Source organism: Akebia trifoliata, chromosome 3 (genome assembly GCF_017979445.1).
Source record: "Akebia trifoliata isolate Shusen 1 chromosome 3, ASM1797944v1, whole genome shotgun sequence".
In the NCBI taxonomy this organism is placed as follows: domain Eukaryota; kingdom Viridiplantae; phylum Streptophyta; class Magnoliopsida; order Ranunculales; family Lardizabalaceae; genus Akebia; species Akebia trifoliata.
Window position 1 is genome coordinate 54,650,084 of NC_141377.1, and position 16,834 is coordinate 54,666,917.

The 16,834-nt window shown below is 34.4% G+C and overlaps 1 protein-coding gene across 2 annotated transcripts; it reads right to left on the minus strand.

Moving 5' to 3' along the window:
• Nucleotides 1–58: 58 nt before the first annotated feature.
• LOC147408048 (zinc finger CCCH domain-containing protein 48-like) lies at nt 59–8,293 on the minus strand. 2 transcript variants are annotated; one of them, XM_086436898.1, is made up of 10 exons: nt 8,128–8,290; nt 7,283–7,749; nt 7,099–7,194; nt 6,889–6,978; nt 5,887–5,988; nt 5,620–5,766; nt 3,521–3,640; nt 3,371–3,430; nt 568–665; nt 59–368 (listed from the first exon to the last, which is right to left on the minus strand). In XM_086436898.1, exons 2-10 carry the CDS (start codon nt 7,745–7,747, stop codon nt 245–247), a joined length of 1,302 nt encoding a protein of 433 aa, XP_086293024.1. In that variant the 5' UTR covers nt 7,748–7,749; nt 8,128–8,290; the 3' UTR covers nt 59–244. The 2 variants fall into 2 exon arrangements, with proteins under 2 accessions (XP_086293024.1, XP_086293023.1); XM_086436897.1 differs by having other exon boundaries at nt 7,283–8,293.
• Nucleotides 8,294–16,834: the final 8,541 nt, after the last annotated feature.

The window sequence follows — 16,834 nt, forward strand, 5'->3', positions numbered from 1 at the left end:
TATCACCACTTTTTTTTTGTCACTAACAATTTACTGAAATTACATGTAACACTAAAAATGAAGTACAAAGAGGAATCAATAATCTGACTCTCACCCAGGAAAAGTCCCTCTGGGTTAGGGTGTTAGAAATAAAAGTTGTCCGACGTGGCAAACTAAAAGAAAACTGTCTTTTGGCTTGTTATAATGATAGATGAAAAAAAAAATTGTTACAAATTCACTTCTCATCAAGCAGTAGGTATTTTATTTATTCAGACCACTTCCACACTTTGAGCTCGCCAGTTCCATCACCAGTAAAAAACAAGCCCCCTGGACCGATCTGGATAGCACGTATTTCCTCCTTTGAGAATATCTTTCCCCGTTCACTAAATCTGAGCCACAAAATAGAAGAGCAATTCCTTAAACTCATGGTCTCGCTTCATCAAACATCAGCAACTATATAATTAAGTACACAGTTTAAAATCTTGCCTCAAGGGTAATATCTCAGTTGGGAGAAAAATCAAGACTCCAAGACAATCTGAGACATTCCGAGACAATACGAAACATAATGTTGGTGTGTATTGAACTTACGATGGAAGGTCATAGAGACGCACGGTGTTGTCATTTGTTGAACACAGCAATACAGGCTTGGCCTGTGCATCATGCATGCCACAAAGCGTGAGCACACCCTGTCACAACCAACGCAAAACATCCATAAGCTATAAACATTGTATCTAATCACTAAAACCATCATCAGGCAGAAATCAGTAGAAATAGTCAAATAGATGAAAACGGATTTACAAGCATCAGCTTTTGCCAACACCCATTTTATTCAATGGGGGGAAAATGGCATTCATGTAAGTAATTTGACTATGAAAGAAACACCGCTTCTTCCAGCCTTTCTGGGGCTGCATTAGACTGGCTTACCAACAACCCCCCCTCGCCCTGGGCTGAATCAATTCCAACATTCACTGAGTTGGCCGACAAGTGAATCAATCAGTTATGCTACTACATCGATGTTGTGCCCGCTAGTCATGAATTGGAGGTCAATGAATCATTCGCAAAATATATGGGAAAGTTGTTGGCCCTAGCCGCTAAAGTGAAAGTGGTGCCTCCAGTCCATAGCTTGTGTATCCAACTTATTAGTTGGATATAGTAAGTTAGTTACACATATTTAGTAATTAACCACTTGTTCATTTAAGAAATTATTTTACATATTAAGGTGCGTGGGGTTAATATGACATTATTGTTCTCATTTTCATGTAGAAAAAAAAATTGATTTTGGTTGTTACACTCTTTTAAGTACTTGTGCCAGGAAAGGAGCATAGGGTGCCAATGGGCCTGGTCCGGCATGGACCGGGTTTGGGTAGTGTAACTAGGATTATTTAGTTATAGGGTTAGGCTTGGGATTACACCCATCAGACGGCTCAACTGTTTATTTATAATATAATTATATATGAAAAACACAGATGGGCACATTTGATCTAGCGGTAAATTTCTTGCTTTCGGGATAGCCGTTGGGGGCTGATTCTAAAAGTAAAGAAGTTTGGGAGCCTAAGTGGAAAAGGTGGGCAAGAGGTTGAGTTCATGGAAAGCAAGGTACTTGTCCAAAGGGGGTAAAGTAAAACTGATTAAAAGCACCTTGTCTAGTATACCGGTGTTGGAGAAATCGATTAGGGACTTTTAGTGGAATGGCAGGGAAGGAAAAACAAAGTTTCATTTGGTAAAATGGAAGCTGATTTGCTCGCATAAGAAAAAGGGAGTGTTAAGTATAAAAGGATTCAAAATGTCCAATGTGGCATTCTTGGGAAGTGGTTATGGAGATTTGATGAGGAAATGTCAAGTTTATGAAGCAAGGTTATTGTGGGAAAGTATGGGAGAAGTTACATGATTGGGAGAGCAAGGAAGTGAAGTCAACTTATGAATGCAGGGGAATTATGAGTGTGAACCAAACATTCAAAGATTTGGTGGGTTTTAAATGGGGCAGTGGGGAGAGTTCGATTTTGGAAGGATAGGTGGTGCACTAATTCTCCACTATCCGTACAATTCCCAAGCTTATATGCACTATCATTGAAAAAGGAGAACTCAATGTCTAACTTTTTGAATGACTCTAGTACCGAACCTACTTGAGATTTTGGTTTTAGAAGTGCGATTGGGAGATTTAAGAGTTGGTAGAGTTAACCTTCAAGCTAGAACAAACCCTATTGAAAAGGCTGGGGATTCATAAGAGGGTATGGACTTCTATGGAGCACATGACCTTTTCAGTCAGCTCATTCTGAGAGTTGTTATCACACTAAGGCTTACCTTCTTTACCAATGGGTCCTATTTGGGGCCACAAAGCCCCTCCCAAGGTATCATGCTTCATTTGGTTGGTGGCGTCGGGGTAAATCCTCTCCTTTGATAATCCTACGATTAGGGGTTTTGTTGGGTCAAATGGTCGTTCGTTGTGCATTACAAATGGGGAATCGATTCCCCATATTATGATTCATTGTCCATTAGTGCGTAAAATTTGGTTTCATTTCTTGTATCTCTTCAATTGTTCTTGAGTGGTTCCTTTTTCAGTATTGTCTTTATTTCAAGCTTGGAACCATAATGTTTTTGTGGTAAGAAGAGGTATCTATGGTCCATTACCCCCTTTGCTGTGTGTTGGGTTATTTGGAGAGAAATAAATAGAAGGGTTTTCAAGGGGAAGGCTTTGGAGTTTCAAGACATCATTATGGAGGTGCTAAGTTGCATGATCTTTTGGTGTAAATTGGAGCCAAATTTCAAAGGAGTATTCTTTGAAGATTTTGTATTTGGATGGGAATCATTGTGCGATAGTTAGTGTGTTAATTAATTTTTATATAGTTATATCTTGTTGTACTATGGCCGGTTATCTCAACCGGTCTTTCTTCTTATTAATACAATTGATCTACTTAACAAAAAAAAAAAAAAAATTCTTGCTTTCGATGCACTTGGTCCCGAGTTCGAATTTGAGAAAGCCCCCAACCCCTCTAATTTTTCTAGGTCAGCTCAGCCTGTAAATAGATACATGCGAGTCGGGCTAGGATTTTAAGGTTCAATTAGTATCGGGCCATTTGAAGTCCGGCCCAAATCCATTGACAGCCCTAGCCAAGGATGCTATTGATCTTCTTTTTCATACTCCATATGGTTTTATATTGTAGCTTGATGACTTAAGTGTGTTTTTTATATTATTTCTATAGTTTAAATGAAAATTTATTTTGTTTCCATCATTTCCATGAAAACTGTATCGATTTCCACTCTGATTGTAATAGTTCTCCATTTCTAGCTTAATTGAAATGGACACTGAAACTTAAATTTAATACCAGGCTTAGAAGTAAAATGAAATCATTAAGTACAGAAGAAAAACAAAAACAATTCAGAAATGACATACATGTTCTTCATTGTGCGTGTATGTTACTTCCAAGTTCCCACTCTCTGTAGCAACCCACACCTGCACAAACAGAATAACAAGAATAAATGGTTAAATCAACAGCTCCAGTACATGCACAAGAATGTAAACTAAATCATAAAAGACACCAACCTTTATTGTTCGGTCCAATGAACATGATATTAAGAATTGTTCCCAACAAAGAACAGACATTACAACTGAAGTGTGTTCTGTCAAAGTTTGCATACAATGCAATGTCTCAAGATCCCACACCTGAAAATAAGTACAATATTTTATGACAAGATAAATGAAAACAAAGAGATAAAGAGAGAAAAACACATGGTTCTAAGTACATCAATTCAGGAAAATGAGCATCAATGAAATGCTCTCAAGAAATGTTCACAGTTAGTGCATGTGAAATCCAAATTGAAAAAGATAAGACATGGATGACTGTATCAATAACAGTAATAGTGTTAAATTCATAAGGATGCCCATGTCGATGAAGGCACACTTGAGCTCTAGATGGTGATTGCTGTCATATGCAGGGGACGCATCTGGCATGTGGCACAATCTGGCAATCCTGAGAAAGTAAGGCTTGTGGGGCACTGACAGACATTGAGGGTCAACATTTTTCTTGGTGGGAGATGGACATCACTTTGAAAGTTGTGCAGTAACAAGATCACGAAGACCACACTGACACAGATCAGTGTGGGCATTGACCTTAGGGTCTCCAACTCCAGAATCCATCATTTTTTGCAACTAATGTACAAAAACAATAATGGGTGATTGATGGCCTCATAATGACCAGAAAAGTTTGGGAACCAAAGATTTTCTAATACTCGATATGCCGGTACCATGCCACTAATGCACACTTCTACTTGACGTGCGTTCACTACTTGGTATGGTAATCTATGGTCAAGTCTAGGAATCGTCTCACATAGTCATCTAGATGCACGGATCCTCCTTGAATCAACCTCCCAAAATCCAATAAAGTGATTTATTCATATACAAAGAACTTTGTATAAAAGATATCGGGCATGTGTCACTATGTTGGGATATCAGCAGTTGGCAATATGACATAACGAGTGTAAGCATAGCTAAGTAACCTATAAATCTCACATAAGTGTAACTCAACATTTCATGTTTGCCTAATAACAACAAGAATTGCAAGAAACAAGCATTGTTGTCTTTGTAAAGAGTGAATACCAATGTTCTAGACCCTTTGGTGTATGGCTTGTGCAATAGTTCAAGCTGGTAAGGTGACCAGTGATCAACTATGTTTTTGTCAGTAGGATTTTTGGCACATTTGTGACTAACATTTGTTCTCTCTTAGAGGACTCCTTGTCTTTTTTTCAATAAAATTTTGGTTATCAAAAATAAAATTTCTTGGCATGTTTGTTCTATACTATACATGTGAGATCTCTAATAGTAACCAATACATTATCATTAGAGAGACCATCAATAGGAACTGGTTCAAGTAATGCCAATTCACAGGTCACCCTTGGTACCTCTTGAGACTGTCAAGAATGATGCTCCACAAGGTTTTATTGTTCATTCATCGTTAGTTCCTGTGTAAGAGTTGTATCTATTGCAAATTGGGACTTGGCAATACATGGTGAGTGTGTTAGCCAAGTGGCCCAAGCAGATAAGTCATCAGCTCCATTCCTAATAGTGATCTCACATGGATATCTTTGGAGTCGTGCTAGAGTGACCTCAATTCACACTTTGCTGATGTGGAGGTGTGCACAGAACCATAGACACTTTTCACTCGTATCTCGATGAAAAGCATATATGGTTCCATACAAACCTCCACATCAGCAAAGTAAGAATTGAGGTCACTCCAGCAATATTCATATCTTTGTTAGTATCTCCATGGGTCCCACGTCACCAAATCTAACCGTCTTCTCGCATGGTGAGTTACTGAGTCAGCAGGCCCATGAAGCGGAGAATACACAAGCACATGATGTTAGAGTTCTAGCATACTATAATGTTTCCCCTGATTGGATACAACAATCCACAAGGCAATTAAGTGGCCTGACTAGGCGGACGTCATAATTCATGCCACGTGGTGCAGGACCCAAACTATGACATCTACACCTTAAACTCTTACCTAAATGATGATAAGCTGTTCCAGATTATCATTTATTTATATCATTCAACTAGCACCCATGCTGCTTGATCGATTTCTCTCCTCCCACATTAATGATTGAGACTTGAGAGAGCTAACTTATCCATGAAACAAACCAACTTACTCTTATTGTATTATCCATGGATCCAGAGTAGAGTCTATTAGCTCCAACAACTAATGAAACAACAGCAAGACTATGCCCCTGAAGAGAAGCGGTTGGCTCGAAACAGTTGGTTGCAGCACTAAATCTCCATGCCAATATACCACCATCCTGTGAAAAATGCAAACTCTTTTATGTGAAAAATGCAAACTCTTTTATGTTAGTCCAACATAAGAAAAGGGACAAAAAATTGAATGTACTGGAAATATAATAGTCTGATTAAAAAAATACCTGTGTTCCGGCAAAAAGCATCCCATTGCCCACAATTAGGCAATAGACTTGTCCAACAGGGCCACTAAGATTAAGATCAGAGTTGGTTTGTGTGTTCCACGCCTGCAATATCATCATCACAATCAAATAAAGCAGGAAAATCCTAGTCATACTACTACAAAGTAACACTCAAAAACATGGTTTTTTAATCTTGTCCAAGTCATCTTGGTATTGTTGAATCGATCAAAAAAAATCTCGGTATTGTCGATGAACGAGATGTATAGACATGGCGTCTCACATCTGCAGAATCTTGCGAGATAAACGAGTTGACTTGGTCAATATTTTGAAAATCTTGTCCGAGTCAGTAAAACTCATCCAAGTCAACCAGGATTTGTATATTTTAATGAAAATAATTTAAAAAAATTAGAATTTAAACATTTATATCAAAATAAAATATGATTTATAATAAAGCATCTACTAATCTACCTTATTTTATAAAAAAAATTATAATTATTTTCATATATATATATATATATGGATAGCGTTCTTTTGCCAAAGTCCTAACCAAAGTGTTTTGTTCTATATGGGCAAGAAGTTTTGGAATGGGTTGATTTTTTTGTGAGGATGATTTCTATGGTGAGGAGACCATCTTCACAAAAAATCAGCCCATTTTGAAATTTCTAACCCTAGTTTATAAGTTGAAGAATCGTGGATCATCAATTTCTAACCGTTAGTTTGTAACCATTTTTCATGGGGTTAGACGTTTCAGAATGAGCTGATTTTTTGTGAGGATGATCTCCTCACCATAGAGATCATCCTCACAAAAAATCAGCCCATTCCGAAACTTTTAGCTCATACCAGACAAAACTTTGTCTAGGAGTTTGGCCATAAACCCAATTAAATGGTTTATCTTGTTCAAGATTGGACGTCCACCAAGATTTAAAATCATGACCATAAATAGTTAAATAACATCAACTAAATTACAACTCCTCAAAAAAATCCAATCAATAAAAACAAGTATACCTTGACAGCATTTGGTACTCCGACAAAAATCCACGGACCTTCACTAATCATACAGCCAATTTCACCTCCCAGATTAAGGACACCAGCACACTATACCAAATACAGACACATCGATCCACAAAAACAAGAATCATAAATAAGATCTAAAAATCCAAATTTGAAGACATGCAAGGAGCATAATTAACCATAAAACTACAAGTTCGTAACAACCTGGCCGGTCTGACAATCCCAAACCCGCACAGACTCATCTTTGCTCCCAGAATACAGCTTATCAGACCCCAAGGGAAAAGCAATCCCGCTAATGACCTGTTAGAAAAAGTTCCTTCGAATCCAACAATCAAACCAACAGACATGAGGACGAACACCCAGAAAAACGGTTGATCAACATGAATACCTTCTCATGTCCTGCAAGCTGTGTCAACATCGAGAAACCATCACCGATAAACCACTGATGCTGATATCTACACGTGTCACCATAAGAGCACTTTCCAGTCTTCCAATAGTTACAAAGTTTGTCCTGACTCTTCTGAGGAACCCTAATTCCTCCTCCTCCACCTCCTTCCCCACCATGACCCCGTCCCCATTTTGAAGGCAATTGTACATTAGAATTAGGGTTAGAACTAGGTTTTCTACGCGTAAATGTGTGAGAGCCTGAAAAGTTCCCATCATTAGGTAACCCTAGAGATCGTTTTGACGCCATTAAATTGTTGCTCGGTTGTGCCAATTCGTCATGGCGGAATGAACAGGGGTGCCTGTTGCATCTCCCCGCCCGCCAGTGATAGCAAACTTTTTGTGATTCCATTGATGAAGTCCCACCTAATCGACTAAACACTCTCTTACTTCCATTATCGACGTCCATAACTACCAAAAATACACACAAAACAAATAAGAAACCCTAATTCAGGATAAAAATCCATATATCAATTCTAAAGAAATCTCTTTCCCATATAGAAACTCCTCCAAATCGAAACCCGATTAGAACCCCCAATCTCCACTGCTCCAATCCAAACTAAATTAGAGAACATCGTTCGCCTAAACTGAAACAACGGATTAACGAAGGAAAATCCAAAGAAATTCTAGAGAGAACATATTCAAGATCAACAAGCTGTTTTCGAAACCAGAAGTTAATGCGGATTCAAGCATCAAAGAAGTTTCTGAAATCATCTTCAACTATCTTGAATGGCGGATCGTGCCCTAGAACTCGAAATTTGATATATCGCGAGATGAAAAGTAGCAAACCTGAATTGATTTCTGAATTTTTCTTGATTTGATCTTCGATGGATGAACTTCAAAAATAGCAAAAATAAAACCCTAGATTTTCCAAATCTTTTCTCTTCTTCTTTCGAAAGAGTATCGAACTGTGCTACTTTGACGAGCAGTTTTAGTTTCTTCGACACGAAGATGAAGAAGTAAGCTAGCAAAAAAAGAAGAAAGTACCACTACGTATATTTACACACGTGCGTAATTTTTTAGTGGCGTCGATTTAGGCATACGCCTCCAGGTTTTGGTAAATATTTGAGATGACCCTGAGTTTTAAAACTGACAAGTACTCCTTGATTGTAGTCTCAAACAAAAGACTAACATTTACTGACATAAATACCCCATCTTCAATATCTTTTCGAAATATTTTTCCCAAAAAAAAAGACCCCATCATCTTCAACATTTGGTTTTCGTGACAACATTTCCCTTAATTCTGCGTGAGATTTGATTAGTTACTTGATTTTTTCAAATGTTTTATTTCATACATTAATGAGAAGGAAATAAATAATAGTTTATCATAAACGATTGAATAATGCTGAAGTGACCTCAAGATTGTATTTCATATCGCACTTTCCTGATGTAGAAGTGTAGGAATCATAGATGCTTTTCATCTACATATGAGTGAAAAAGCATCTATGATTCCTACACACTTCCATGTCAGGAAATTGTGATATGAGGTACAATCTTAAGGTCACTCCAACAAGACTTAAGTGATTTTGCCAAATTAATCCAGGGTTGAAGATGATTTTCTCAACTGTTTTTATTTTCTAAACCAATGAGAACAAAATAAATAAGAGTTTATCATAAATGACTTTGCCAAATAAATCAAGGTTCGAAAATGATGGGTATTTGGGGGGAAAAAAAAAAAAGAGTTAGAAAAAATCAATCTTTAGGTTGCAAGGCAGTTGACCAAAACAAGCTTTTAATGGATTTACAAACAAGTGCCATTCACTTGCTTGAAGAGAAAAATTGAATGGTTGTACACAACAGATAACTTCAGCCCAGATATACATATATAGACCAGCCATGTTTGGCTTGCACACAAAGTATCAATGAGATAGCCGTTTGTACTACCATTGTTGAACCAACCCATAATTCAGTTTGAATGTGCTCTGTGCCAAAACTAAGTACAAAGCCCATGTTCAAAGATAAGAGACTACCATCAATAATTCAAAATTTTCTTTTGTTTTTGCAACAAAAATGTAATATACGAGATGAATGGTAACGTTGTCAATCCACTGCTTTGTTAAACAGCCCAATTTTTTTTTATATGCGGCATTGGTATTTCAACTTACATATAATGGGGTTCATGATTTGAAGCAATGTACAACAAACCCAAATAACTTACCAAATCACCCAACACTTACAGACTACTGGCATTGCCAACTTATTGTTACAAAAACACCATTTCCTACACTTACACTTCTTCTTCCCCTCCACTAACCACCACCACCATATTGAAAAAAAGTTGCAACACCACCATTTCTGTTCCACCACCCAAAAAGACTACTAAAAAAGGAACCCATAAACTTCAAACTGCATCACCAATAAGAACTACACATTTCTCTAGCTTGAACCTTGGACGTATCAGATTGTCTTCCAGCTTCTCCCACAATTAAGTTGTATTCGTGCACCCATTGTCCAATATAAAACATTCATTGCTTTGGGCCCTCTTCCTTCTCCGACTTGCCACATTTGATTATATTGGAAGTGGTGGAAATGTATGCTTTGTTCTTAACCAAATTGAAGCATGCACCTCCGATAGTTGCATATCTACTATATGAAAATGTATTAACCGTATTGGGTAAGCCACACGCAAACCCGTTGGGTTAAACCCAATCTTGGGTTAGGTCTGGACACAATTAATTTGGGTTCAGTCTCTGGTTCGGGTGAAAAAATACATCTTAATAAAATCAAATTGGGTTCCGGCTTAGGCATTAGGTCACTACATGAAAACTGGAAAATTTGACAAGAAAATTCGATGGGCCAAGTCCCATGAATTTTACAAATCGAATTTTGACGGCCCAAGTCCGTTGAAACTTTTAATGTTCCCTAATTCGATGGCTTAGAGCCATCAAATTTCTCACATCCTTCATTAATTTGACTGTTTCGACTCGTTGAACAAAAAATTCTACAATGAAAAATTCGACGTCTTGGTCAGTCAAATTTTATGAAATTCAACGGCCTTAGGCTGTCGGATATGGGCTTTTTTCACATCGTGGGTTGCACAATTTGTCTGAATCCGAATATAATATGATTATAATCTTAAACTAATGTGTGCTTATTTCCATTAAATAATCAATTGCTTTGTTATTAATACTTTGTTAATGTAAGTTTACATTCTTAGACAATGATTATATTACAACTTTAAATGTTCATCGTATTATAAATTACGATCAACTGCAAACATATGTGATTATTTTAATTAATGATCATCATCTAATTTGCGTATAATTTATTATATATAAACTTTGAAACACATTTTTATGAAAAAGAATTGCAAATTTTGTATTATTTTATATACCACTTATCTTTATTGTTATAATACAAAAAGGCAAAGAAAAGTGGTTCGAAATCAAAATTAGTTGACCAAAAATACCCCCACATTTGCATTTATCTTACCTAAATCTTTTAGCATTAATGCTATATATTTTCCATCTTCTAAGGGTGATGAACCTTTTACTCGATGTATGCATGTAATCAAAATCTTTGAAGGCTATGTGTAGTAATAAGCAAAAAAGGTAACTTATTAATAAGATATATTTGATTCAATGTATGTGATGAACAAAATAAGAAAGTTCTTAATAAAGAAAGATTTGACAAGTTATAAAATCTTACTAAAATCTTTTGGCATTAAGTATTAGACCTGTGCTACTTCATATATTTAATAGATTTTAATGATGAGCTTTCCTATATGAACCTCACCACTCTAGCACGAAACTTAGTATATGGTCAGGACTTCTATTCCTTTCTAGATGAAGACTTCTCTCCCCATCTCATATTTCTTTATTTACGATCATTGTTCATGGCATTTCATGTTAATTGTAATTAATCTTTCATGGAATCCACGTCATCCCTGAAATCATGGGTCTCCTTCATTTTGTGCTTCGAGGTATGCTAATCGGCTTGAGACAATATTTTTGCAATTTTTTTTTTTTTTTTTTTTCAATTCCAAGTCATAAGTTTTTCAACCCTAGATTAAATTTTTCGTTGAGTTAGTTGTTTAATATAAACTCAATTATACTTGTTCTTTCAGTAGTGAACTCCCACTAGTGCACTTAATTGCCAAGAAGCTGATTGGGACCCTAATGAGGAAAGAATCAGAGGCTACCCCCAGTGTTACAAAGCAACATTTCTACCATGCACGTTAGTGACAACGAAGGAGAAGAAACAAATCTACATCTACTAGTCTGAGGAGCAATATTTGAGAAATGGCTACCACTCTACTTTGTTCTATTTTCAATTATTTATTATTATTATTTGGCAAAAGTCCTCATGTATTAATACATTATCATCAAAAATACAAGTCAGAGCCTAGATTTAGAAATCTAAGAAGATGGATCCCTTTTATGTTGAATCAAATGAGGTTGTCGTTGATATAATATATTACAATAATGAAATCAAATTTACGATAAAAATGTCAAAATGATTCATGTAGACAATAAATGAATAGAGCAGCTATGTGTATGGGATAATGGATATTTGAGATAGCTTATTATAAGCAGCAAGGTTGTTAAAAGTGCTAGGCGGGAGCTTAAGCAACAAAAATTAAATGTTTCAATTTTTAATATTTTTGTATATAGAGAAAAAAAATATACGGCAATTATGATTATTTTGGATGATCTTTGATATAAATGACGAATGGAGAATGATATTCTCTAAATTTTGAATGTTTGGATGTATTTTTTTTTTTTTTCGATGATTTATAAAAAAAAATGAAGAACGAAGTTGAGATTCGAATTTTTTTGATGATTACATCGTAAATTTTGATTTGCAACTGTAATTTATGCACTTTTGAGTATTTCGAGGAGATTAAACAAGTATCGAAATTGAAAAAAATGAAAAATCTGATTTGCATTACAACATCGGGTTCACCACTTTTATTTAATTACTGTCGAGTTCGGTAGTAATTACATAAAAGGGAAAAATACTAAATGAGGGTTAAATATTTTAAGGTCACGATCCGTAGACACATAAAACTACAACGTGTTTTGTCTTATATTGAAAAAAAGGTTCAGAATGGGCTGATTTTTTGTGAGGATGATCTCTATAGTGAGGAGATCATCCTCACCAAAAATCAACATATTTTGAAACTTCTAACCCCATCAAAAGTGGTTTATAAAAATAATGGATGATTCATGATTCTTAAACTTCTTTTGATGTGGTTAGAAGTTTTATAATGAGCTGATTTTTTGTGAGGATGATCTGCTCATCATAGTGATCATCTTCACAAAAAAATTAGCTTACTTGAAAACTTTTAACTCATATTAAACAAAACAATTCGGCTATGGTGTGGGTTGCCCTTATTAATTTGTGGGATGCTTTTATAATTACATTTAAAATGTTCGGCAGTCTAGTGAATTACTAAAACGCTAGATTGTCCAGCGACTTTATTCATTTTTGGTAATTTTTGAAAAAATAGATTCTCTTTTATAAATGTTAAAATATTTAACTTCCTTTTAATAATTTCCCCTAAATAAAAAGTGGTGAACTCGATACTAAATGGTGAGTTTGACATTAAGTTAAAAAGTGGTGACCTTACGCTATGGGTATAGAGAGCCATTGATTTTCTAACTTTTATCTTGTGGAAATAAATTTATGATTATCTGTACACTACTAGGTCAATTCAATATTGGATCTAGTGTCCAACGTAGGTAGTGTAGTACAACGCATAATTAAAAGCAGCTCTACATAATGCCATCGGTTTAATCACCCCGTACAACTTGCTCCCCATCTTGTTAGCAATCAATCGTTTAATTCACCATAAATTTGTGAATTTATTGTATTTTTGAATAAAAGTATTGTTCATCGGAATCAATTGGACGATTCGATAAGATTCGACTTTTTAAAACTAAATCGAATTAAACATGTTTTTTTAACGTTAAAGTATTATTCGGTTGGAAAAAGCGTAATTTGTAGTTGCAAAAAAAGAAAAAGAAAAAAAGGGTAATTAGAAAAAAAAAAAAAAACCTAATTTAAATATTATTTATAAAAAAATAATAATTTTTATAAATTTATAGAAAAGAACCTATTTCGGCACTTAAACTGCATAATTTTTTTTTAATCCAAAATTTCGACACTTAAACCTTCGAAGATTTTTTTAATCTAAAATTTTGGCACTAAAACCGTTGAAGTTTTTTAATCTAAAATTTTGGCACTTTTAAGTGTTGAAGTTTTTTTTTCAATTAATTTATTAAATTTTTGGCAGTTAAACCGTCGAAAATTTTGATTAAAAAATTAAAAAAAAAACTTTGGTATTTAAAGTGCTAAAAATTTGATTTTTCCCTCCATTTTTCCTCTTCCCATTCTTCTCTTCTAGTTATGTTTTTTTTTTTTTTTTTTCTTCTTCTCCCACGTACGCTCCATGGGCTCTTCTAAAAATTTGATTTTTTCCTCCGTTTTTTCAAAGGTACTATGATTTTATTTATTTATTTATTTTGCTTGATCATGATCATGATCCGAAATCATGATATTGATCTTGATCTAGATTAAGATTTAGTTTTTTATAAGATGATGTAGATCATGATCTTGGTATTGATCTTGCTTTAGATCTTGATCTTGATCGTGATCTCGATCTAGATCTCGGATGCAAGATTTTAATAAAATGATCTCAAGATCAAATAATTTAAATAACGGTTGAAAGAAAAAAAAAAAATTTAAAATACTTCGGCCGTTTAAGTGTCAAAAATTTGGATTAAAAAAATAAAAATTGGGCGGTTTAAATGTTGACATAGGTTCCTTTCGATAAAATAACAAAAGTTGTTATTTTTTTGATAAATAATATTTAAATTAGATTATTTTTTTATAATTATCCGAAAAAACAAACATCTTCGTTCCAGCTGGAGTCCACTCATAGATCTCTCTCTCTCTACAAGCAAATAAAACTAGTGTGAAGACTAGCCTTACACCTTAGTAAGATTTGAAATGCTATTAAGGGTCATTGAGCTCACCATGTGGCATCCAAATACATGATCCGGTGACATAGGGTTGTAGAGGACAATATTCTTTGAACTTTAAAATAAAAAAAGTTAAATTTTCTTTTTTAATTTTAATAATTGAATTATTAATTTTAAATTTGGGAGTTTAGTAGCTGTCAATTTTTAAAACTTTGGATCAAATCCAAAATAAATTGTTTTCCTACCTAAGTTTTCCCATGAAATATAGAGGACTTTAGTGTTGGATTGCCAATGTGGTAATCCATTCGAATTCAATGACCTTTAGTTTGAAAAGTTAGTAAGGAAAGTGTTTTTAACGAAGATATCATAGTCGTGGATCCATGTTCTATTTTTCTATCTTTGATTCCCTTTAAGAGATAATCTAATTGTTGAGAAATTTCGATTTTTTTACTATTAGCTGGAGAGACAAAAATTCTCTTATTATCACTTACATCATCAATGCCACATGTCAAAATGGTGTTGGGTTGTGAGCAAACAATCACTCATCGGTTTAATCACCCAATACAACTTGCTCCTTAGTTTTCTCAGCATTTCTATATCAAAAGCTTTGCTGCCTTACATCATTAATCCATTGTCTTCTGCCTCTTCTTCCTTAACACAATAAACTGTAAGTTCTTTGTGCTTAATTTTATACCTTTTGATTTTTCTCTGTTATTATATCATGAGATATTGTTTATTGGAGGTTTTAATTTATACTAATTATCTAAAGGGATCTTTATAGGCCAATTAGCTATTTATTATTCGCACCTTGTAAGTCCTTTTTTAATTTTTTTTAATTTTTTATAAAAAGCTTTTATGTATTTATTTCATTTTGTTTATTCTCATCAATCCTATAGTCTTGAAATAAATTTTTTGGAAGATGGTTCTGTAAATCTGAAATGTTTTGAAATAATTGGTCAAACTTTTGAAATGTTTGAATGTGATGTTTTAATCTTCAATTAAATAAATTAAGAAATTAGAATGTAATAAGTAAAAGTTGGGGTGCCTATAGCACCTCAGTATTAAAATTAGAATTTAGATCTTGTGCATCCAGGGTGTAGGAATGAAATCTCCTCAGACACCTCAATACATGTCATTTTGAAGAGGAGATATTTTAAGCTTTAATTCCTTGAAATGTGGTGGTGGGAGGAGGGTTTCACTCGTCCACCCTGGGTGCATAGGATCCCAACTCTTAAAATTACTGTCTTTTACTTTTAAATTTATAAATAAATAATCCGGAAACTCACTTAAAGTCCTAATTTCATGATTGTTTTGGTAATTTTGTTACTTTACTAGTCTTAAGTCTTAACTTATGCAATAAGTTAAAGAAAAGTTTGTTGAGATGGCTCCCACACGGTTTGGAGAAAAAAAATAAGAGGGACAGCATTTTACATTCTCTATTTATTTATTTTTATTTTTTTAATTGTCAACATGATTAAGGTAGACCCAGACTAGCTACAATCTTAGGAAAAGATAATCTCTTTTATCATGGGAAAGAAGAGAAATAAGGGGAGGCGAAAATCTACAAACGATCTACTCTGATCTTATACCAACTTGCTCCTCAGTTTTCTCTGCATTTTCATATCAAAAGCTATGCTTCCTTACCAAACGCTAAAAAAAAACATGTTTTACCATACGTCAGTTGAGTGTATTTGAGTTTTTTTGAATCACTTTAGCATGACTTTTATCAAATGCTAATAATTTTCTGATTCGAAAGTTTTCACTCAAATTATACTCGACTAATGTGGCAAAGGTACATAATCGTTGATCTTTTTTACTTATGTATCTCAAAGAAAAAGATCTATAGTTGTATGCCCTTTCCATGTCAGTTGTGTACAGATTGAATGAAAATTTTCAAGTTAGAAAATCACAACTCTTTATTAAAAGAGAGCTGTAATTGGTACCATAACTTTACTTATTACAACCAAATTAAAATAGAAAAAAAATAAGCCAATGGTTGAGAATAAGTAAGGGAGTGGTTCGGCAGTCCTAAAGTTTGTCAAGTTTTGTGTCAAACATTTTTTGTAAATCACTTTTGATGGGGTTAGAAATTTTGGAATAAGGCTGATTTTTTGTGAGGATGATCTCTTTGTGAGGATGATCTCTACAATGAAGAGATCATCCTCACAAAAAATCAGTCTTATTCCAAAACTTCTAACCCATATTTTGAAAAATGTTTGGCATCAAACTTGGCAAACTTTAGGATTGCTGAATCGTCCCCTAAGTAAAAGTCTTTGTGCCAATAGAATCTCTCTCTAGATTTATATTTGTTAGATTTATGATTTTATATAAACCTAATCCTAATTGTAAATAATTGGTGAAACTTTTGAAATGTTTGAATGTGATGTTTTAATCTTCAATTAAATAAATTAAGAAATTGTGGTGTAATAAGTAAAAGTTGGGTGCCAATAGCAGCTCAATATTAAAATTAGAATTTAGATCGTGTGCATCCAGGGTGTAGGAATGAGAAACCTCCTCAGACACCTCAATAGTCGATACATGTCATTTTGACAAGGAGATATTTTAAGCTC

Bases quoted from the DNA above. Each gene is read 5' to 3' on its own strand.
- LOC147408048 (XM_086436897.1), bottom strand. From the start codon at position 7,747: ATGGACGTCGATAATGGAAGTAAGAGAGTGTTTAGTCGATTAGGTGGG. The intron at 6,979-7,098 runs GTTGTTACGAAC...TATTTGGTATAG, and splicing joins GGGATTGTCAGACCGGCCAG to TGTGCTGGTGTCCTTAATCT. The intron at 369-567 runs GTAAGTTCAATA...TTTGTGGCTCAG, and splicing joins CGTCTCTATGACCTTCCATC to ATTTAGTGAACGGGGAAAGA.